We start from the raw sequence: 23,785 nt of genomic DNA, 5'->3' as shown, positions 1-23,785 counted from the left end.
GCTAGGTGGGGTGGGCTCTAAGCCCTGGGTCCCCTACCAGAATGCAGCCAAGTGGGCGGCCCCGGGCTGGGGCGTGGAAAGGCGGATGGGGCTGTACCTGCCGTGTCTCCTCACACACCAAGGAGAACAGCCAGAGGTAGATGGCACACTCGCACCAGGAGGGCGTGGGCTGGAAGTCCACCATGAGCACATAAGCGAACAGGCAGAGGAAGGCGAAGTAGGAGAGGATGTTCACGTGGAAGACGACCACGGGCGCGGTGAAGAAGGCGCGGGCGCGGGCCACGGGGCTGCTTACCCCCTGCAGCCTCTTCTCTCTGTGGCCGTCGCAGTGGAGAGGAGACAGTGACCGCCAGGGCCAGGGTCCTGACCTCCACAGGCTTTGGCCACCCCATGATCCCCCGTGCCCCTCAGAGAGATGTGCTTTTAGGGGCAAAAGCACTCAGGGATCCAGGGCCAGAACAGCAGCTCCAGGCGGAGCCAGCACAGCGCAGCCACCAGAGTGGGGCTGGACCCCACAGCCCAGCAAAGTGAGGACACAGGGATGCCCACTGACACCCTGCCCATGGCCATGACTCTCATGGCTGCAAACAGGGAAGCCCAGCCTGCCCCAAGCCCAGCCTTGGGTGGACCCCAGCTTCAGAGCTCCCGGTGCTCAGTGGATGCTCAGGCCTTAGTCACCCTCCTGTAAATGAGGACAGGCTTTCCTCACCATCCTCACTGGGGGCAGGGCCAACCACACTCCCCCTGTGGCATACCCTGATCCCGGGGCCGCTGGAACGGGAGCAGAGGCAGCCATCAGTGAAACGGCTCTGCCACCCTCAGGACAGCATAGGAGAAGCCAGCACTGCTTTAGGACACCTGAGCTGCTCCTCCCTGCCTCAGTTTCCCACCAGGATTCCTGAGCATTCAGGTACCCATCGTGGCCATCAGGAGAAAGGGAAGGAGGTGGGCAGTATGGCCTGTGAGTTGCAGAAGGGGCTCAGCCACCTCGCTGGAGTCTTGAATCTGCCCTGACTTCCAGGAGACCCTGAGCCTCCATCCAGCATTCAGTAAACCACAGCAGACCCCACAACGTCCCAGCAAGCCTCTGAGGAGATGCAGGTGGGGACACCAGGCCAGGCCAGGTCTTCAACCATGGCCAGCCATGTCCTCCTCCTTCTGAAGGGAAAGCGATTACATCAATACAGGCTCTGCAGCTGGGAGGACAGGGAGGCACTCAGCCGCGGCTCACTGCCCCTACCCTAGACCTGCACTCACTGCCTGAGCCCCAGACTGGCTCAGGTCTGCAGTGCCGGCAGGAGCAGGAGACCATCTTTCCTGGCCTCCCTGACCCCAGGCTGCTGTGGCCAAGGGATGGGCTCCCCAGCATCATGCGATCAGCGCTGGGGCTGGGGCTGGGGCTGGGGCAGGGCAGGTGCTTCCAGCACGTGGGGCCCTGCTCTGCTTCCCACCCCCATCTCTATGGCCCCAGGATCAGGCACAATTCTGAGGACACATGATTTGCTCCCAGCGAGGGGATCTGGGGAAGGTCCTGAGCCCCCAGGAGCCCCTCCCACAGCCCCGCAGTCCCGCAGTCCCGCAGCCCTGCAGCCCTGCAGCACCTGAAGGAGATGAGGCCGGTGAGGAGCAGCGGGAAGGCCAGCATGCACAGGGTCACACGCCACAGCCCGTTGTCCACACAGAGCTGGCCCCACCACACCTTGGTCAGGAAGGCCTGCGGATGGGGGCAGTCTCAGGATGGTGGTGCCCAGCCCTGTGCCCCAGATGGTGCCCATCAGCTGTCTGCTGAGGACTCGGGGTGCCTAGTGGACCGAGCTGCCTGTAGTCTCACAGCAGAAAGTGGTGAAAACACAGAGCTTGCCCGGGGGCATTTGGGTGCCCAATCCCACCCTTCACATGACCTTGAGCTATGGGACCCCATCTCTGCTGGCTTCTAAGGCCCCGCAGTTGCAGGCTGTCGAGCGCTGGCCCCTCTGAGCTCTGCAGTGGGGGACAGGACCCCTCTGCAGGCCCGGCACAGCCCAGGACACGATGGGAGCTCATGGACTTGGCAATAGCTCGGAGTTCCAAGGAAGCCCAGCATGCAAGGGGCACTTGCTGTGGGCCAGGCCCCACCAGGGGTGCCAGGGCGATGCTGAGGGCAGCCATGCCCGGGAGCCCCTGCGTCTCCAGGGAGGACATGCCGTGTCCCACTTATCCCTTCAGGAAGAGAGGGCAGACACTGTTCCCAGAGCCACCTGGGCTTCTAAAGAAGCCTGCCGCTCCCAGATAGGAATGTCCGTGGGGAGGTGAACTGCGACCTCCGCAGCCACCAGCTCCTTCTTTTGCTTCACGTTAGTTTCCCTGTCTGCAAAATGGGAGGCCAGAGCCTGGAGCAGGTGGCCAAGGGGTCAGGCGCTGTCCCCGAGCCTCTGAGGGCCCTGAAGCCCGTGTGAGTGTGCGTGCCGACTGCGTGAACAGGAGGCTGTGTCCGCCCTGAAGGCACCACAGGCATCTGTTTCTGGAAGGCGCCCTTGGGAGGTCACCTGGATGCCTCCGTGAGACACAAACTTCATGTCCTTGGCCTCCAGGGCAAGCTGCAGGCAGGTAGTCTTCCCCCAGGCCTCGGACACGCGGATGAGCAGTTTCTGGGCTCTCTCTTCGTCCTTCCGGTAACATTCAGTGAAGACCCCTGGGCGGAGACATAAGACCCCGTCAGAGAAGCAGGTCACAATCACTGAGCCCTGGGGACGAGTCAGAGGGTAACCACTCTGGAAAGCACCACCAGGAAACAGGGAAGTGTACAGGGCAAATGTGAGGCTGATGTCTCAAAACACCCGGGCCCGGGGAAGAGGACTCCAGGGAGAGGGCACATAGGGCTGGAACCACCTCTACAAAAATTACAACAAGGAGAAAATTATGACGGGGACAGAGAACTGACCTAACCAACTCCATCTTGCTTCTAACCTCCAAGGTCCATTCCTGGGCACAGGCCACACTAACTTTGAGAGGAACTTCGTTTATAGTTTAACTTCCAAACAAAGATGATAGTAACCCTTTCCCAAAACCAACCCCCTTCTTGCCGGGGACCAGTCTGCCTTTGTAAGACTAACAAAGTAGCCACAAATTAGAAATTACAGTTTAGGAGTCATACAGCCAGAGGCCACAAGATTCCAAACCGCACCAACTCTTCCTAGGAGTAACATCACTGTCGGAAAACCCAGGATATTTTCAGAGCCTGCGTTCTGATGCACCACTGTTGCCACCCCGACTGCAAATCTGGCCCAACCAGTTCTGTGACCACATCCAGGAACAGCAGACAGCGAGAAGAATCCACTGTGATTTCACCTCTGGCCCAACCCATCAGTGCTCCCCACTGCCTGGTCCCCTATCCACCAAATTATCCTTAAAAACCCCCAGTCTCGCCAGGTGCAGTGGCTCACGCCTGTAGTCCCAGCACTTTGGGAGGCTGAGGTGGGTGGATCACCTGAGGTTAGGAGTTCGAGACCAGCCTGACCAATATGATGAAACCCCGTCTCTACTAAAAAGACAAAATTAGCCAGGCGTGGTGGCATGTGCCTGTAATCCCAGCTACTCAGGAGGCTGACACAGGAGAATTGCTTGAACCCGGGAGGCAGAGGGTGTGGTGAGCTGAGACTGTGCCATTGCACTCCAGCCTGGGCAACAGAGCCAGACTCTGTCTCAAAAAAAAAAAAAAAAAAAAGTCTCCAAATTTTCAGGGAGACTGATTTGGGTGATGAAACTCCAGCATCCCATTCAGCCGGCTCTGTGGGAGTTGAACTCTTTCTCTATTGCAATCTCACTGTCTTAACAAATGGGCTCTATCTGGGCAGCAGGCAAGAGAAACCCAGTGGGTGGTTATGGGGCCAAGACTCAGGGATGAGGGAGGACCCCAGGGTGAGCACGTAGGGCTGAGACCCAGGGATGAGGACCCCAGGTTGAGAGCACATGGGGCTGAGACCCAGGGACGAGGACCCCAGGGTGAGGGCGAGCATGGCTGAGACCCAGGGATGGGGACCCCAGTGAAAGCATGCATGACTGAGCCATGGCCTGCAGCCCGTGCCTGGCAGAGCTCACCAATGGCTCTGTGCTCACACTCCTCTGCCAGTGCCAGCATCTCCTCCGAGCTATCCGTGTCCTCCTCCTCCTTGGACAGCTCCTTCAGGATCTTGCTGCAGGCCAAGGCCGCTGCGATGCAGTCCTGGCTCTGGGGACCGGAGGAGCCACCGTGAGACTCTAAAGGGCCTAGCCAGGCTCGACCCAGCCTGGGGAACCCAATACACTGCCCTGGGTGATGAAAACAAGGCCTGGGGACGGTGCGGGCCGCTGGGCAATCACTGTCTGTGACCACATCTACACAGACAATTTAAGCCCCACTCCAATCAGTACACAACCTCTGATGGTCCAGGCTCCCGCGTGGCCTGTGGGAGGGGACTGCTTGCCCTGCAAAGCCTAATGGACAGCACATGCCCAGCGCATGCACCAGCCCCCACCAGAACCAGTGTGAGCTGCAGAGGGTGGCACCACCCGGCCTGTGTGTGTCCAGCAAGACTCGGCCCTGGACATAACCACAGAATGAGTTTTTTTAGCAGAACTTTTAATTTAAAAATTCCTTTCCTAGGCCAGGCACAGTGGCTCATGCCTGTAATCCCAGCACCTTGGGAGGCCGAGGCAGGTGGATCATGAAGTCAGGAGTTTGAGACAGCCTGACCAATATGGTGAAACCCCATCTCTACTAAAAACATAAAAAATTAGCTAGGCGTGGTGGCACATGCATGTTGTTCCATTTACTCAGGAGGCTGAGGCAGGAAAATCGCTTGAACCCAGTAGGCGGAGGTTGCAGTGAGCCAAGGCCATGCCATTGCACTCCATCCTGAGCGACAGAGCGAGACTCCGTCTTTTAAAAAAAAAAAAAAAAAAAAAAAAAAAAAAAAAAAATTCCTTTCCTGCCTAGAGCTAAGTTCTTTGTTCTCCAACTCCGGGTGCCCCAAGTCCTTCCTGACGTTGGAGATGCCCACACCCCTTCACAGGCCCCGCTGGCACTTGGCCTCAAGCTCTCCAGCCACGCTCCCCAGTTGGCCACTGGCCTATAGCTGTGTCTGCTCAGAAGCCGGTCTTATTACCTGAGCCCAGATGATTCCTGCCAGCTCCCGACGGTTCTGGACGATGGCCCAAATGAGAAGGTCACGGACGGGGTCCATGGTGAAGGTCACATGGCCTGAGGAACGCTTGTAGAGGGACCGGAGGCTCACTCCCTGCACCTGGTAAGCAGTGGACAGTCAGAGCCCCAGCTGGTCCCCACTGGCTTAGAGTCACTGGAGGAACCTGTTAGAGGTGAAAGCCCTAATCCCAGCCCTGACCTTCTCAGGATCTCACTGTCCCTGGAGAACTACAGCCTGAATTTTCAGCAACAGCCTAGATCATTCTTATGCACACTGAAGTTTTTTAAAGCACTGTTCTAGAGACATCTAGAAACATCTAGAAAGTGAAATACCCATCTAACTCCTTTACCAACGTTTGTAGACTCTTGTTTCATGCCAGGCACTTCAAGGTTCCCTAGTCTTATCTGATGGCATCAAAGCCACTTTCAACGAAGTAAACTTCTAGCACAGTGGAGGGTGTTAACAGGTCAGTGACTGTCTTCTCCCTGAGGGAATCTCCTTCAGTGTCTCTGGCAGAGCGACCACTAGGAAAGATCTGCCAGGTGGGCGACAAGGCTCACACACGAGCAAGGACGGGGCACCTTGCCCAGACCCACCTCCCCTACACGGCTGGGCTTTTCCCCGGACCAGGAAGCACGTCCTCACGTAGCTGGGAAATACTTCCCAGAAGTAGAGAAAACATCTCCAAAATCACATACTGTAAAAAACACACCTCAAGGGATCCTAGAGATTTCCTGAAGGTTTTTCATTATAAAGAAATGTGTTTTTCTTCCTGAACCACAGGTACGGATAAGCCTGAGCTTCTGTTTTGGACCTTCCTAAGCATATTCCAACTGAGCGTCCTAAATAAACTCTCTGGACTTAAGAAGCGCAGATTGTTAATGTATAAAACCAAGCCATACCCGGCCTGATGCAGTAGCTCACGCCTGTAATCCCAGCACTTTGGGAAGCCAAGATGGGTGCATCCTAAGGCCAAGAGTTCGAGACCAGCCTGGCCAACATGGTGAAACCCCATCTCTACTAAAAATACAAAAAATTAGCCGGGCATGGTGGTGGGAGCCTGTGATCCCAGCTACTCAGGAGGCTTAGGCAACAGACTCAATGGAACCCAGGAGGCAGAGGTTGCAGTGAGCCGAGATTATGCCATTGCACTCCAGCCTGGGCAATAAGAGCAAAACTTCGTCTCAAAAACAAAAAACAAAAAAACCAAGTCATACCCATGTCTTTCTCAAGAGTGAAGACAGAGCTCACCTGGAACAATGGATCGATTGGAAAACCTAGAGGAAAGAGACTATTTTCTAGCAGGAAAAAAACAAAACCAAATGTGAGCTTAGAGGAGATGGAGAACCTAAACATAAAAATAATCAGAAAATAAACAAGAAAGTTACTAGAACTATTACCAATTAAAAAAAAAAAAGGCACTGGGCCCAGATGGACTCACAGGGGAGTCGACCAAGGTTATAAGAAGCGATTAACTCCAGATGCATAAACTGTCCTGCAGCGGAGAAGGAAAGAAAGCTTCCCAAATGGTTTTTACAAAACTAACATAAAATTGCTATCAAAACCTGACAAATATAGCTCCCCAAATAAAACTGCAATCAAAGGCTTAAGCATTCTGATGCAAACACCCTGAAAATGTTGTCAAGAGAATCCAGTATATTAAACTTGCACTGAGGCCAAGCTGAAATTCAAAACAGGAATAAAAACATGTTTCACTGTCAGAAAATCTGTTAAAATAATTCGCCAAATTCATAGGTCAAAGAAGAAAAGCAGCTCAATCTTCTCAAAGGCATCTGATGCTTTGTTTTGTAAAACCTTAATGAATCAGAGATAAATACTCCCAAGAGGCCGGGCGCGGTGGCTCAAGCCTGTAATCCCAGCACTTTGGGAGGCCGAGACAGGCGGATCACGAAGTCAGGAGATCGAGACCATCCTGGCTAACATGGTGAAACCCCGTCTCTACTAAAAAAAAAAAAATACAAAAAACTAGCCGGGCGAGGTGGCGGGCACCTGTAGTCCCAGCTATGCGGGAGGCTGAGGCAGGAGAATGGCGTAAACCCAGGAGGCGGAGCTTGCAGTGAGCTGAGATCCAGCCACTGCACTCCAGCCCAGGCGACAGAGCGAGACTCTGTCTCAAAAAAAAAAAAAAAAAATACTCCCAAGAGAAAAACAAATACAAAATCCAGCATCATTCCTGACACTGAGTCACTGCCAGGTTCCCACTGAATAAGGGTACACAGACTAGGGCAGGGTTCCCATTGAATCAGGGTGGAGATTAGGGCAGGGTTCCCATTGAATAAGGATGGATATTAGAGCAGGGTTCCCATTGAATCAGGGTGGAGATTAGGGCAGGGTTCCCATTGAATCAAGGTGGAGATTACAGCAGGGTTCCCATTAAATAAAGTTGGAGACTAGAGCAGGGTTCCCATTAAATGAAGGTGAGACTAGAGCAGGGCTCCCATTGAATCAGGATGCAGACTACAGCATCCACTCTCCTACAGCTGCAGTGCACACTGGGCATCTCACAAAAATACTCTGGAATGTTACTGACCTGACTGTAGGAAAAAACAAGCACATCTACTGGGCAGGAGTGGGATCAGGGCAGGCGGATCATGCTCCCTGCAGAACCTTTTGTACTGTTTGGAACTTTTAGAAAGGGTATGGTATGGACTGAACTGTGTCCCCCTAAAATCCATATGTTGAAGCCCTAACCCCCAATGTGACTACAGCACTTGGAGATAGGGTCTTTAAGAAGGTAATTAAGGTTAAATGAGGCCACATTATGGGTTCCTAAGTGGATAGGTGTGTTCTCTTTATAAAAAGAGGAGTGAGGCTAGGTGCAGAGGCTCACACCTGCAATCCCAGCACTTTGGGAAGTCAAGACAGAGGATCACTTGAGCCCCGGAGTTTGAGACCAGCCTGGGCCATATAATGAGACCCCATCTCTACAAAACATAAAAAAACAAAAACAAAAACAAATTTTAAAAAACCTGGGCATGGTGGCACGTGCCTATAGTCCCAGCTACTCAAGCAACTGAGGCAGGAAGATTGCTTGAGCCCAGGAGGTGGAAGCTACAGTGAGCCATGATTGCACCACTGCACTACAGCCTGGGTGACAGAGCCAGACCCTGTCTCAAACATAAAAATAGGCAAATCATGGTGGCTCAAGGGTGTAAATTCCAGCCTTTTGGAGGCTAAGGAGAGTGGATCACTTGAGACCAGGAGTTTGAGACCATCCTGTCCAAAATGGCAAAACCGTCTCTACAAAAAATTTTAAAAATTAGCCAGGTGTGGTGGTGCACACCTGTAGTCCCAGCTACTTGGGAGGCTGAGGTGGGAGGATTGCTTGAGCCTGGGAGGTTGAGGCTGCAGTGAGCTATGATCACGCCACTGCCCTCCAGCCTGGACGACAGAGTGAGACCCTGTTTCAATAAAATAAAAAATAAATAAAAGAAAAAGGTGAGGCCGGGCGCGGTGGCTCAAGCCTGTAATCCCAGCACTTTGGGAGGCCGAGACGGGCGGATCACGAGGTCAGGAGATCGAGACCATCCTGGCTAACACGGTGAAACCTCGTCTCTATTAAGAAATACAAAAAACTAGCCGGGCGAGGTGGCGGGCGCCTGTAGTCCCAGCTACTCGGGAGGCTGAGGCAGGAGAATGGCGTGAACCTGGGAGGCGGAGCTTGCAGTGAGCTGAGATCTGGCCACTGCACTCCAGCCTGGGTGACAGAGCGAGACTCCGTCTCAAAAAAAAAAAAAAAGAAAAAGGAAGTGGCACCAGAGACTTCTCTCTCTGTCATGTGAAGACACAGCAAGAGGGCAGCCACGTGCAAGCAGGAAGAGGCCCTGGCCAGAAGCCAGCCCTGCTGGTGCCTTAATCTGGGACTTCGGGCCCCCAGAACTTCCAGAAAATAAACTGGTAGTTTCTGCCCCATCTGTGGAATTTTGTTACAGCAGCCCAAGCAGCCTAAGATAGAGCATGTGTCTTTTCTAATAAAAATAAAAGCTAATTTTAAAAACAGAGAGCTCTAAGAACATGGCAGTATCCCGCGCGGGCAAGGCCAGGTTGGGCCCCGTTACCAGCACGCACATTGAGCTTGATGTGGGACACGGGCAGCAGGAGCCGAGGCCGGTCGCTGTGCCAGGGCCGGGGGTAGAGCGGCTGTGTGAAGTCCCCCAGCAGCTCCCGCAGCACCTGGGCCACATGGTGCATCTGCAGGCGGGGCGCAGCGGGTGCACAAGCCAGGCGCTCGGGTTCCTCCGCCAGCACCTTCTGCAGCTTGCTGTGGAACAGGCAGGAGGGCTCCAGGTTCTCATACAGATAAAGCAAGGTATCCCAGGTGACGAACTCCTTCAGCTGCACCCCGTTCTCCAGGAAGAGCTTCACGAACTCAGGCTTGTTGGAAATGAGGGCAGCCGTCATCATGGGGTGCAGATCTGAAGGCTGAGAGCAAGCATTGTGTGGTGACGGATGCATTTGGTCATCATCCCATGTCATCCTGATCTCAAAGACCCTGGAGATGGGGGCTGCTGTTGCTGGGGAGGATGAAAGCTGCCTGGGTCACCCACCCTCAAGGGAAGGGCTGGGATCCAGACGAGGCGATCCTCGCCTGCCCTTGTTTCAGTGGTGCAATGCACGTGGGCCCAGTGGGCCCCTCCACAGGGCACTCAGGAAGACTTACCTTCCACTGCCACTCATCCGTGAAGATTTCACTGCGGGCAATGTCCACGCGATTCCATGCCACTGCCAATTTCAGCTGGTGGTCCCAGTTCTCGTGGCCAAAGTGGTCTTGGCTCCGGGAGGCTGCAGATGAACAGGTGCACACTGGGCCTTGATCTGGGGCTCAAAGCCATTTCCCTCCAGGGCGACTGACTTATGATGTCAGAGGCAGAGATGTGTCATGAGCTCTTGCCTCTCAACAATTCAAAGTGACAGGTGCAGCACCCAGTGACCTCCTCCCATACACACAGCCTTGCAAAATCATGTTCCATTTCAGAGTCAGAATCAGTGAATCTTGGGGCTTTAGTCATCATGTCCATGCACCCTTATTTCCCCTGCCCTCCTCCTGGCCATGCCCTGGCCCCTGAGCAACAGGTGGGCAGTGAGCAAGAAAAGGGCCTCCCTGTTTTAAGAAGACATAGGTCTCTGGAGGGCAGGCATCTTACACTAACTCATCCAAACTCAGGACTCAGAAGCCATCGCATTTCCAATCCTGCCTCAATTGCCTGTAAATGTTCAATGGCAACAACCACCTCACTGGTTCTCAGGACAAGTTATTTTGCTCAAGTACTTTCTGTGCTCTCTTTCTGGTTTAACTTTTCAAAACATGGGTTGTTATTTGGGGAAAAAGAAAAAAGAACTTTGACCCTTACCTCACACCATACACAAGAATCAACCTGAAGCGGTTCATAGGCCCAAACATAAAGGCTATGTCTATAAAGCTGCTATCAGAAAACAGAAGAAAATATCTGCAACCTTGGGATGGGCAGAGATCTCTTAGCTATGACACAAAGAACATGAACCATAAAGAAAAACTAATTAAATTGGCTGGGTGCAGTGGCTCATGCCTGTAATCCCAACATTTTGGGAGGCCAAGGTGGGTGGATCACGAGGTCAGGAGATCGAGACTATCCTGGCTAACATGGCGAAACCCCATCTTTACTAAAAAAACAAAAAATTAGGTGGGCGTGGTTGTGGGCGCCTGTAGTCCCAGCTACTTGGGAGGCTGAAGCAGGAGAATGGTGTGAACCTGGGAGGTGGAGCTTGCAATGAGCCGAGATTGCACCACTGCACTCTAGCCTGGGCGACAGAGCAAGACTCCGTCTCAAAAAAATAAACAAATAAATAAATAAAAATAACAATAAAAAAATTTAAGGCTCCTGCTCTTCAAAGACATCTTGAAGAAAATATGAAAGCAAACTACACACCATGAGAAAATATCTGACAAAGGATTTGTATCAGAATATAAAAATAACTCTTACAAATCGAAAATTGGAAGACAAATAATCAAATAAAAATGGACAAGAGATCTGAAAGACATTTCAGAAGGAAGACAGGCAAATGGCCAAAAAGTCCTTAAAATGATGCTCCACATCAGTAGTCCTCAGGGAAATGTAAGTTCAAACCACAATGAAATGTCTCTTCATGCCCACTAGGATGGCTACAGCTTAAAAGACTGACAACACCAAGTGTTGACAAGGATGTAGGGTAACGCTCATCCATTGCCAGCAAACAGGAAAAGGAATGCAATCTTTTCAATCTTTTCAGAAAAGTTTGTCAGTTTTTTACAAAGTGAAACATACACTTACATTAAGGCCAGTAATTCCACTCCTAGATATTGACCCAGGAGAAATGAAGACAAATAGCAGCTTTATTCATAACAGCCCCAAACTGGAAGCAATCTATGCCCACCAATAGATGACTGGAAAAACAACCTGTGGTATATTCACACAATAGGACACTCCTTCACAAACAAAAAAGAACGAAGTTCTGACACATGCAACAACATGGATGAATCTCAAAAACAATGCACTGAGCAAAAGAAGCAAGACACGAAAGAATGTATCATGTATGATTTCATTCATGTGAAGTTCTAAAATGGGCAAAACTATTCTAGAGTGACAGAAAGCAGACAGATGACTTCCAGAGCCAGGCAGGAGGGAGGCTTAACTACAAAGGGCCATGAGGGAACATTCAGGGTAAGGGAGATGTCCTGTATGGAGACTGTGGTGTGTCACGGTGTCTATGCTTGTTATACAATACATTTAGAATTGGAGGAGCTTATTGCCTCTAAGCTGAACCTTCATAAAGTTGATATTTTAAAATTCATTCGCCGGGCGCGGTGGCTCACACCTGTAATCCCAGCACTTTGGGAGGCCGAGGCGGGCGGATCACAAGGTCAGGAGATCGAGACCACGGTGAAACCCCGTCTCTACTAAAAATACAAGAAATTAGCCGGGCGCGGTTGTGGGCGCCTGTAGTCCCAGCTACTCGGGAGGCTGAGGCAGGAGAATGGCGTGAACCCGGGAGGCGGAGCTTGCAGTGAGCCGAGATCGCGCCACTGCACTCCAGCCTGGGCGACAGAGCGAGACTCCGTCTCAAAAAAAATAAAAATAAAAATAAAAATAAAATAAAATTCATTATGTTTTTAAATTGTGTTTTTAAAATGTAAAACACATTATGTTTTTAAAATGTAAAATACATGTAGCATAAAATTTACCATCTTAACTTCTTCGGGTTGTTTTGTTTTGTTTGAGACAGGGTTTTACTCCATCCCCCAGGCTGGAGCACAGTGCTGTGATCATATTTATAATCATGAGGCTTATTGCAGCCTCAACATCCTGGGCTCAAGCAATCCTCCCACCTCAGCCTCTTGAGTAACTAAGAGTACAGGTGTGCGCCACCATACCTGGCTAATTTTTAAAATTTTTTGTAGTGACAGGGTTCACTATGTTGCCTAGGCTGGTCGCAAACTCCTCGGTTCAAGTGATCCTCCCACCTCAGCCTCCCAAAGTGCTGGGATTATAGGCATGAGCCAGCTCACCCAGCCAAATATTTTTAAGTGTACAGTTCACTGGTAGTAAGTACATTAATAATGTTGTGCGGCCGTCATCGCTGTCCTCCATATATCTTTTTATCTTGGAAACTAAAACTCTATCCCCGTTAAACACTAACTCCCCAAGGTCAACTCCCTTCCCCCAGACCTTGGCACCCACCATTCTACTTTCTGTCTCCATGAATTTGACTACTCCAGGGACCTCATGTAAGTGGAATCATATAGTATCTGTCCTTTTGTGACTGGCTTATTTCACTTAGCATGTCTTCAAGGTTCATCCATGTTGTATCATGTGTCAGAATTTCCTTCCTTTTTAAAGCTCGGTAATATTCCATTTAGGTATAGACCATATTTTGCTTATCTATTCTTCTGTCAATGGACGCTTGGGCCTCTTCCACTTTTTAGCTATTGCGGATAATGCAGCTATGAACATGAGTGTACAAATATCTCTTCCAGACCCTACTTTAAATTTGGGGGTGGGGAGTGGCATATATATCTAGAAGTGAAATAGCTGGATCATATAGGAATTGTATTTTTAAATTTTAAGGAACTGTCATCCTGTTTTCCATGACAGCTGCACCATGTTACATATCCACCAGCAGTGCACAAGGGTTCCAGTTTCTCCACACACTGGCCAACATTTGTGATTTTCTGTTCTCTTTTATAGTAGCTATCCTAATGTGTTTGAAATGATATCTCTTAGTTTTGATCTGCATTTCTCTAACGATTAGTGATGCTGAGCATCTTTTCATGTGCTTATTGGCCATTTGTACATCTTCTTTAAAGAAATGTCTATTCAAGTCCTTTGCCCATTTTTGAATTGTGTTGGGGTTTTTTTATTGTTGAGTTATAGGAGTTCTCTATATATTCTGGATACCAATCCCTTACCATATGTATGATTTGCAAATATTTTCTCCCATTCCATGGGTTGCATTTTTACTCTGTTGATAATATCTTTTGATGAACAAAATTTTTAATTTTCATAAAGCCCAATTTATCTATATTTTCTTTTGTTTCCTGTGCCTTAGGTGTCATAGCCAAGAAACCACTGCCAAATTATTTGTCATGAAGTTTTTGTCCTGTGCTTTCTTCTAAGAGTTTAGGTCTTATATTTAGAAGTCCTTGACCTACTTTGACTTAATTTTTGTATATGGTGTTAGGTAAGGGTCTAACTTGATTCTTTGGCATGGGAATATCCAGTTTATCCAGCATCATTTGTTGAAAAGACTATCCCTCTCCTCACTGAATGATTTCTGCATTCGTGTCAAATATCATCTGACCATATATGTGAGGGTTTATTTTTGGGCTAACTATTCTGTTCCACTGTTCTCCACATATTTTTGGGGTTTTTTTGAGACAGGGTCTCACTCTGTTGCCCAGGCTGGAGTGCAGTGGTGCAATCATAGCTCACTGCAGTCCCAACCTTCTGAACTCAAGTGATCCTCTCCCCTCAACCTCCCACATTGCTGGGATTACAAGCATGAATTGCCATGCCCAGCTTTTATATTTTTTATAGACAGGGTTTCATCATGTTGCCCAGGCTGGTCCCAAACTCCTAAGCCCAAGCAATCAGCCCACTTTGGCCTCCCAAAGTACTGGGATTACAGGCATGAGCCACCACACCCAGTCCTCTATGTCTTTCTTTACACCATTGCCTGACAGTTTTGATTACTATAGTTTTGTAGTGAGTTTAGAAATCAGAAAGTGTGAGTCTTCCAGCTTTGTTCTTCCCTTTCAAAATTATTTTGGCTGTTTGGGATCCCTTTAGACTCCACATGAATTCTAGGATGAGCTTTTCTATTTTTGCAAAAAAAAAAAAAAAAAAAATCACTGGGGTTTTGATAGGAATTGCATTGGTTCTGTAGATTGCTTTAAGTAGTATTGATATCTTAACAATATTAAGGCTTCCAATTCATGAACATGGGATGTCTTTCCATTTGTTTATGTCTTTCATTTCTTTCAGCAATGTTTTACAGTTTTCATTGTACAAGTCTTTCATCCCCTTGGTTTAATTAATTCCTCAGTATTTTTTTTTCTTTTTGATGCTACTCTAAATAGAATTGTTTTCATAATTTCCTTTTCTGAGTATTCATTTTTAGTGTATAGAAATGCAGCAGATTTTTGTGTGTTGATTTTGGGTCCTGCTACTTTGCTTAATTCATTTATTAGATCAGGGGTTTGTTGTGGAATCTTTACAGTTTTCTGCATAGAAAATTGATATGGTTAAGCTCTGTGTCCCCACCCAAATCTCATCTTGAATTATAATCCCTATGATCCCCATGTGTCAAGGAAGAGACAAAGTGGAGGTAGTTGGATCACGGGGACATTTTCCCCTATGCTGTTCTCATGATACTAAGTTCTCATGAGATCTGATGATTTTAGAAGGGGCTCTTCTTTCTTCATTTGGCACCTCTCTTTCCTGTCACCTTGTGAAGACAGTGCCTTGCATCCCCTTCATCTTCCACCATGATTATAAGTTTTCTGAGGCCTTCTCAGCCATGCTGAACTGTGAGTCAATTTAACCTCTTTCCTTTATAAATTACACAGTCTTGGGCAGTTCTTTATAGCAGTGTGAAAATGGACAAATACGAAAATCATATCATCTGTGAACACAAATAATTTTACTTTTTCCTTCCCAATGTATAAGATTTTTTTTGTGTGTGCGTGTCTAATTGCTCTGGCTTGAACTTCCAATGCAATGTTGAATAGAAGTGGTGAAAGTATGCATCCTTCCCTTATTTCTATCTTGGAGAAAAAGATTTCATTTGTTCTTATTTTTCTAATTACTTAAGTTGTAAAGTTAGGTTGTTGGTTTAAGATCTTATTTTTTTTTTTTTCGTTTTTTTGTTTTGAGAAGGAGTCTTGCTCTGTCGCCCAGGTTAGACTGCAGTGGCGCAATCTTGGCTCACTGGAAGCTCCGCCTCCCAGGTTCACGCCATTCTCCTGCCTTAGCCTCCCGAGTTGCTGGGACTACAGGCGCCCGCCACCACACCCAGCTAATTTTTTGTAATTTTAGTAGAGACGGGGTTTCACCATGTTAACCAGGATGGTCTCGATCTCTTGACCTCGTGATCTGCCCTCCTCGGCCTCCCAAAGTGCTGGGATTATAGGCGTGAGCCACCGTGCCTGGCCTAAGATCTTATTTTTTAATGTAAGCATTTATAGCTATAAATTTCTCCAATAGCACTGCTTTTGCTACGTCCCATAAGCTTTGATATGTTGTGCTTTTGTTTTCATTGGTTTCTTGATTTCCCTTTTGATTTCTTCTTTGATCCATTGGCTGTTTAAGGTAGTGTTTAGTTTCCACAACTCATGAATTTTCCACTTTTACATCCATTATTGATTCCTAACTTCATCTTGTTGTCAGAGAAGATACTTTGTATAATATCTACCTTAAATCTATTGAGAGATAAATTAAGACTTAATTTGTGATCTAATACGTAGTCTACCATCTCACTGTGGGCGTGAGGTTTTATGCACATCAAGTGCTTGATAAGGGGAGTCTCAAATCAACACAGAAACAAGATGAAAGTCTGGCCTTTATCACAAAAGTTCCCTGCTGATCCCAGCCTGGGCCCACTCTGCTGAGCCCTTCAGAATCAGCCTGGGGCCTCTGACCCTGGAGGGTGAGAAGCCCAGCATCGGGCAGGAGGAGCACGTATAAGACCAAGGCTTCCCAGTGTCAGGGATGTCCTGGCCATGTTGAATCCAGCTAGGTAAGACAAGGAGGCATGAGCCTTCTCACCTGTGTCATAAGAAGAGGACAGCGATGTTTGTGGCCTGGAGAATGGGCCAGGCTAAGCAACAGAAGTTACACAGAGAGCCACTGCAGCTCGAGTACATCACACCATTCCTGAGGCCCTGCTCTGCCTCTACACTCTTTCCTGCATCAGAGGTAGAGGAGCTAAAGTAGCCAGCAAGCAGGAAATTGGGAGAGGCAACTTCCACGCTCTTCCTTTCCACCCTGAAGTTTTGTGAGAAATTATGACTATCACAAAGGTATAAATGACAGCGGCTGCACTCGGATTCCAGTTACAAATAAAGGAGTTCATACCTCTAACATCAGGTGACAGGCAGGCGCCCACCTGCCCATCACCAGCTGCCCTCTGGTCAGGGTTTCTGACCAAGGAGGAATATTCTGGTTCCCAGAATCATGGCACTTTGAGACTAGAACTTAGCATCGTCAGAGCCCACGTTCTGGCCTCCACCCCATTCCCCCCATGTTCCCTGACCCTCACCTTTCAGCAAGGCCTGCAGGATGGCCACATCCACATCCTGCTGACCATCCTTGCCTTCCCGGAAGACAGTCAGCAGCTGCCGCCTCCGGACAATATCTTGGATCTGCAACAAGCATTTTCCAAGTGAGACACACAGTGACCCCTGAACCCCTGCCTCCTCCAAGACACACAGAATTGAGGCCCCAGACACAGCCAGAGCCCGGGGTCCTGCCTGCCCTTGTGGTCAGGACACCACCACATCTCCTCTTGCCTTAGACAGTGTGGATGAAGATTCATGGGGACCAAATACAACACGTTTGTGCGAGTCCGTTGGGTGGAAAACACAATCCAAGAGCAACGGATCTTCATCCTGATGCTAGTGCAGCTTCTTGTGAGGCTGCTTCTCCCGGCCCTCCTGCTAAGCCCGGGCCACTCCTCACCACCTGCCTACCTGCCTATCTATCTGTCCATTTATCTATCTATCTATCTATCTATCTGTCTATCTATCTATCTATCTATCTGTCAATTGATTTATCTGTCAATCGATCAATCTATCCATCTATGCATCTATCCATCTATCTATCTACCTAATCTTATCCATCTATCCATCTATGCATCTATCTATATTATCTATCTATCCATCCATGTATATATCTATCCATCCGTGTGTGTTTCATCTATGTATGTATGTATGTATGTATCTACCTATACACCTATCCATGTATCCATCTATCCATCCACATGTATCTATCTATCGTCTAGCTATCCATCCATCTATATACACACCCACCTTCCAACCATTCATCCATCCACTTATCTACCTCCCACTCACTATCTATCTATCATCTATCTATCTATCTATGTATTTATCAATTCATCCTTTTTTTTTTTTTTTTGAGACAGAGTTTTTGCTCTGCCACTCAGGCTGGAGTGCAGTGGCAGGATCTTGGCTCTCTGCAACCTCCACCTCCTGTCTTCAAGCAATTCTCCCGCCTCAGACTCCCAAGTAGCTGGGATTACAGGCACCCACCACCAGGCCTGGATAATTTTTGTATTTTTAGTACAGACATGGTTTCACCATGTTGGCCAGGCTGGTCTCGAACTCCTGACCTCAAGTGATCCACCCACCTCAGCTTCCGAAAGTGCTGGGATTACAAGTGTCAGCCACTGTGCCCAGCCCATCCATTTTATCATCTGTCTGTCTGTCTACCTATCTATCCATCCATCCATCTACCTATCATCTAGCTACCCATCTATCCATCCATCCATCCACATGCCCACCCACCCACCTACCATCCATCCATCCATCCACACACCCACCCATCATCCATCTATCTATCTACCACCCACCCACTATTCATCCATCCATCCATCCATCATGGTGTCCCTAGCAGGTATGTCTGCTACAGTTATTCCTCCTTGAAGCACCTTCCCCGTGTCCAGGGCAGGCAACTCCACAAACGCATCTTCCCATGGCTCCCACTGCTCCCAAGGCTGGCCACGCCTGGCCTCTTCTGCTTCTCTCCTCGTCCCCAGCCTGGCCTCATTGCTTCCACACAGACTCTGCCCTCACCTGGAGGGCTCCTCACACTCCACCTCCATGCCTAAGACCCCAACGGTGCCCCATCCCTGGGGGTCCAGCTTTCGTGACAACTCCAAAACACATCCTGGACTCCCTGGCGAACTCCACCCTCATCCAGCAGCCAAAGGTCTCCTGGCTTTCAGCCCCCGTCCTCACAAGGCAAAACAGCTCCCAGCGTCTGAGCCCATAAAAGTCTCCAGCCTTCAGCCCACCCTGTCCTCACACGGTCAAGCAGCTCCCAGCGTCCGAGCCCATACGGACACCAGGGCCTGTTTCCTCGTCTGAGTGGAACACTCAGTACCCCTACTTGATAGATGAGAAAGGCGAGGCTGAACAAGGGTGGACAACTTCTTCCTGGCCACAGCTGTCAGACCTTGCAGGGAGGCCCCAGGGCCCCTCTGACGGGGCCGCCCACCAGCGGCAGCACTCACTCCAGGATGGGTCTGCAACTCCTCCAGTGTGTAGACGGACACTCCCAGAAGGCGTGTTAAGGGAGCGCGCTGGCCGGGCGCGGTGGCTCAAGCCTGTAATCCCAGCACTTTGGGAGGCCGAGACAGGCGGATCACGAGGTCAGGAGATCGAGACCATCCTGGCTAACACGGTGAAACCCCGTCTCTACTAAAAAATACAAAAAACTAGCCGGGCGCGGTGGCGGGCGCCTGTAGTCCCAACTACTCGGGAGGCTGAGGCAGGAGAATGGCGTGAACCCGGGAGGCGGAGCTTGCAGTGAGCTGAGATCCGGCCACTGCACTCCAGCCTGGGCGACAGAGCGAAACTCCATCTCAAAAAAAAAAAAGGGAGCGCGCTGACCCCAGCTGTGTGGCTCAGCCTCTCCCCACTGAGCAGGAGCGTCAGTGAAAAGCCAAGCCCCTGCTGAGGCCTGACAGCTCCGTGTGAAAGCACCACTTTCAGGGCCTTGGCTTGGCTATGGAGAGTGCATTAAAAATAAGCACCTTTCAACAACAGCTGATTAAACTCAGTTCTGAAAATTGCCTGAATAATTTATCAACCGGCAGAGAAAGGGCTCCAGGGCCTGCCTGACAAGTCCCAGTGGCACCGGGAAGGAAGGAAAGCCGCCCTGACGTTGGGAGCTGAGCGGCCGCTCACAGCCGGACCGTGATGCTTTCACAGACTGATCTGACGCTTGCGGCTACATCATGTTATTCTCCTGCCGGGCAAACACGCTCTCAGAAGACATCCGTGCAGAACGAGGTCACTCTGAGACCATCACAAACCACAGAAGAAAACAAGGTCATTGTGCCACCCACAAATCACCAGTCACGGAAACTGCTTCTAGATGGACCAACGGGACCAAGACCTCCACCCAGCCTTTCCAATACCCGTGGTTCCTGAGGGTGCACGTTTTTAATCCATTCTCCACAGGCCCAATCTGGCCAAATACACGTGTCCCTGTGGCCTGCAGCTAGGGGCCACCACTGCCCACAGAGCCCAAATTAAACACAGCGGGAGCCGTGGAAAGTGCATGTCAGCCACTCAGAACCTGGGGATGTCCAGGCTCTGCAGGAAAGACACAGACTGAGGGCTCTGCCGGCCCCGGCTTGCTGGGAAACAGGATGAAAAGGCCCCGGTCCCAGCCCCCGCCAACAATCCTCCAGGAACTGAGTCACGTGACCCTGGAACCAGCAGGTACAGAGAGGGCAGGAACTCTCCACTGGAGCCCGCCCCCCTGGTCAAGGGCTTTGTGAGGTGGTCAGGGCTGACCAACCACGGCCCTTCACAACTAACCCCCTCTGGAGGCTGGGGTCATGGCAGGGGCCACCCAAAATCTACCCCTGGACTGGGGGCAATGGCCCCTCCTGAGGCCACTCTACGTGCCTCCATTAACTCACCCATGAGGCTATGAGCTGGACTAACCCTGCGACCCACAGCCATTACTCAGCAGCTGCCCTGCTGCCCAACTCGGCTGAGGCCTCCCCAGCGCCTGCCTCCCACCCCTCCAATCCAGCAGACTCTTTTCACAGCACCATGAGCCTGGCAGTGTTCCCAACCCACCCTGCTGTGCTGCCGGTGAGGTTCACACCCTCCTTTCACGTGCTGTCACGGGATCTGACCTCCGGAACCCAGCCAGGAGGCTTGCCACCTGCGCCCTGCCCTCTGCAAATCGCTCTGGCACCCGCTCAGACCCGGTGGGTTCTCCGCATCGATCAGTGAGTCCTGGTGCTGCCCACCAGGCTGCCGGTGTCTCTGTGAAGCAGCCACATGCCGGTGACCATCGTGCCCGTCAGCCTCACCTTTTTGGTCCACTCGACAATCCTGCTTTCCGTGAAGGTCTCAAACATCTCCTGGAAGAACACACTCAGTTTCTGCTGGATCAGGGAGACAGTGATGTCCGAGACAGGCAGGTTGGCCACCTGGGCAATGACGTCGGCCACGCGGCCCGAGCCCTCCACAACTACGCAAGGGGTGCCGTTGGTGGTGGCGTTGTAGATGGTCTGCAAGGCAGGCGGGGGCGTGAGCCCGGGACTGGGTCCTCACCTCGCTCCAACGCTTTCTGAACGGAGAATTCTCCAAGGCCAGCTAAGGGAAGGGCTGGGCTAACACTACTCCAAGATCCACTGAAAGCACTTATCAGTTTGGTGGCATCCCCTGCTCTGGGGGAAGAGGGAGCTGCCCCAACACACTGGGGGCTGCACACCTGGCGCCTCTCGGGCCTCAGCACCAGCAGAATCAAAGGCTCTCAGCATTTTTGCCTATGGACCTGCAGATGTGAGGGCCTCGCAGCAAAGGGGACGCTGCATGGACCTGGAGTTACCAACCTCATAAAAGCCCACAGTAAGAGCAGGGCAATGAGGAGGGCCCCCGGGCTCCAGGGGGTGCTGGACTTCGGGAAGGGACTGGCCACAAGGCCGTCTGGCAGGAAGGACCTTGCCATGTGTATGAGCATCCGCCTGGGATAAGGAGGCAGGTGTAGCTGCCCCAGCAGGAGAGCGTGAAGGGTACTTGGCATGTGTAGGGAGTGAGGACCCAGTGCTCTATGGATTCCTGTCCAGCCTTAAGCCCCCAAGGCTCTGTTTTGACCTCCTGCAATCATGAAACATAAATGGGACACTGCTTATGATTCCATCCTTCACAAAAGCCCACACTCTTGGTCCAGATCCGCAGGCTATATGTCCTCATACGTTCCTACAGCAGGTGAGGTCGCCTCGCACCCTGCACGCCACAAAGCAGTTAGGATTCGGGTCAGGAAGGGAGGCCAGCAGAGCAGCGCATTCAGGCCGCATGCCACATCCGCAGTCACACAGCTGCTGGCACCACAGATCTGGGATGGGGGCCGTGGCCCTGTACTTTGAAAAATGCTTCCTTTGCCGGGCGCAGTGGCTCACGCCTGTAATCCCAGCACTTTGGGAGGCTGAGGCGGGTGGATCACGAGGTCAGGAGATCGAGACCATCCTGGCTAACACGGTGAAATCCCGTCTCTACTAAAAATACAAAAAATTAGCCGGGCGTGGTGGCGGCACCTGTAGTCCCAGCTACTCGGAGGCTGAGGCAGGAGAATGGCGTAAACCCGGGAGGCGGAGCTTGCAGTGAGCCGAGATCCGGCCACTGCACTCCAGCCTGGGTGACAAAGCGAGACTCCGTCTCAAAAAAAAAAAAAAGAAAAAGAAAAATGCTTCCTGGAGGAATCTTGGGGGCAGAGCTGCAGAAACTCCCCAGCCTCCCCGGCAGGTCCCGGGAGCAGAGGCTCCCCACTCACTCCAGGCCCTGGGACCCCATCCTTTCCTTCCATGCCAGTCAATGGCCTGGTCACAGCCAAGCCCAGCTTCCTCCCCCAGGCACCTTCCTCCGACCCGTCCTCCGCCCACCCGGAAGCAGCCCTGTCACAGGACAGACGCTCTTTCTCGTCTCCTGGTGGGCAAGCTCATCGCTCTCTCTTGCCAACAGTCTTGAGTGCTGAGACAAGCACTTCTGGACAGTCATCTGCCAGCAGCAGGATGGGCCCACACCTACCCCCTCCCACCCAGCCATGCTCACCTGCAACGTGCCCGGGCCGCCCTCCAGCACCACACACACGATGGGGATCTTGATGGCCACACCTAGAAAAAGCACAGAGCAGAGTGAGGGCCACACCTAAACAAAGCACAGAGCCGAGTGAGGGGACAGAGGTGGGTGGGGGGCAAGACCCTGCACTGGGGCACTCTCCCCTGCCCCCTGCCGGCTCCAGCCTAACCACACACTGAAGCACCTGCTGGGAGACCTCTAGCCAGTGCTGAGTTGCCCTTGAAGGTCAAAGCTCCACATTACCAGGGGACCCACCTGTTCCACATCGATGAGCAGACTCGAGAGCCCCCTGCCGCCCACACCTCCCCTGCTCGCTTGCATCCCATCCACCCCCTCTTGCTTTCTTGGGAGGGAGGGAAGGAGGGAGGGAGGGACAATCAGAGCTGATGCCCCAAGCAGGTGGGCATAACCTGTCACGTGTAGGTGGGAGCAGGACACGACATGTCCATCCTTTGTCCCTCTGCCCGGCCCCACCCTGAACTTCATCCAGCCCAACAGCAGGGGAGCCTGAGAAGGACTTAGCAACCTTTTTCCCCAGGCAGCAAACTCTGTCTATGAGACCCCATGGGCCCATCGTCTTCACACACTCACCCACACATCCCACCCTGGGTGTCCTAGTCAAGCAGGGTTCTCAAAGCGGGGTCCCTGAACCTCAACAGCACCCCCACCAGGGAACGTGCTCCTAATGCAAGTTCTCAGCCCACCTGGAGCTGCTGAGTTGGACCCTGGGGCCGGGGCCCACGCACTGGTGAGGAGCCCTCCACGGAGTCTGCTGCACAAGGAAGCTTGCAGGGGACCCCAGCCCACCGGGGCACAGGCCAGACACCTCCCATTCACCATCTCCTCTTTGAGCCCTCCTCGAGTGACGGGCAAAACCCCACACTTGACCTCCCGACGTCCTCAAACCCATCCCATCCCACCTATGAGGAAAAAGGTGTCAAATCCTAAGTTTTGACTATCGTACATTCTGATTTCTGAACCTGAGACCAGACCATGGTCACGGTTTAAAATAATTGTAGGGCCAGGCACAGTGGTTCAAGCTTTGTAATCCCAGCACTTTGGGAAGGTGGTGGGAGGATCCCTTGAGCCCAGAAGTTCGAGGCTACAGTGAGCTGAGATCACACCACTGCACTCCAGACCCTGTCTCAAAAAAAAAAAAAAGTAGGCTGGCCTATTACCTGTGAGCACACAGGTGAGCTGCCAGCCCCCCTGACCGCCCTCCCACTGGCTGAAACGGGCAAGAGAAGAT

General features: G+C 51.2%; 1 protein-coding gene across 5 annotated transcripts in view; it reads right to left on the bottom strand.

Moving 5' to 3' along the window:
• The window catches only part of LOC105472513 (transient receptor potential cation channel subfamily M member 2), a 97,141-nt gene that overhangs the window by 40,559 nt on the left and 32,797 nt on the right, over window positions 1-23,785 (bottom strand). For 3 of the 5 annotated variants that reach the window (XM_071095800.1, XM_071095801.1, XM_011725838.3), the window contains 10 exons: window positions 22,510-22,571; window positions 20,769-20,969; window positions 16,956-17,058; window positions 9,844-9,965; window positions 9,252-9,605; window positions 5,124-5,261; window positions 4,078-4,207; window positions 2,526-2,671; window positions 1,602-1,714; window positions 98-314 (listed from right to left, as the gene is read on the bottom strand). In XM_071095800.1, the coding sequence (XP_070951901.1) occupies window positions 98-314; window positions 1,602-1,714; window positions 2,526-2,671; window positions 4,078-4,207; window positions 5,124-5,261; window positions 9,252-9,605; window positions 9,844-9,965; window positions 16,956-17,058; window positions 20,769-20,969; window positions 22,510-22,571 (1,586 nt within the window). Of the gene's footprint in view, window positions 1-97; window positions 315-1,601; window positions 1,715-2,525; window positions 2,672-4,077; window positions 4,208-5,123; window positions 5,262-9,251; window positions 9,606-9,843; window positions 9,966-16,955; window positions 17,059-20,768; window positions 20,970-22,509; window positions 22,572-23,785 lie in introns of those variants that run through there. The other 2 variants (XM_071095802.1, XM_024789995.2) reach the window with 2 other exon arrangements.

The sequence above is a fragment of the Macaca nemestrina genome, chromosome 4 (genome assembly GCF_043159975.1).
Source record: "Macaca nemestrina isolate mMacNem1 chromosome 4, mMacNem.hap1, whole genome shotgun sequence".
Lineage (NCBI taxonomy): Eukaryota > Metazoa > Chordata > Mammalia > Primates > Cercopithecidae > Macaca > Macaca nemestrina.
The sequence above is the reverse complement of the archived record's forward strand: the minus strand, read 5'-3'. Positions and strand labels throughout refer to the sequence as shown.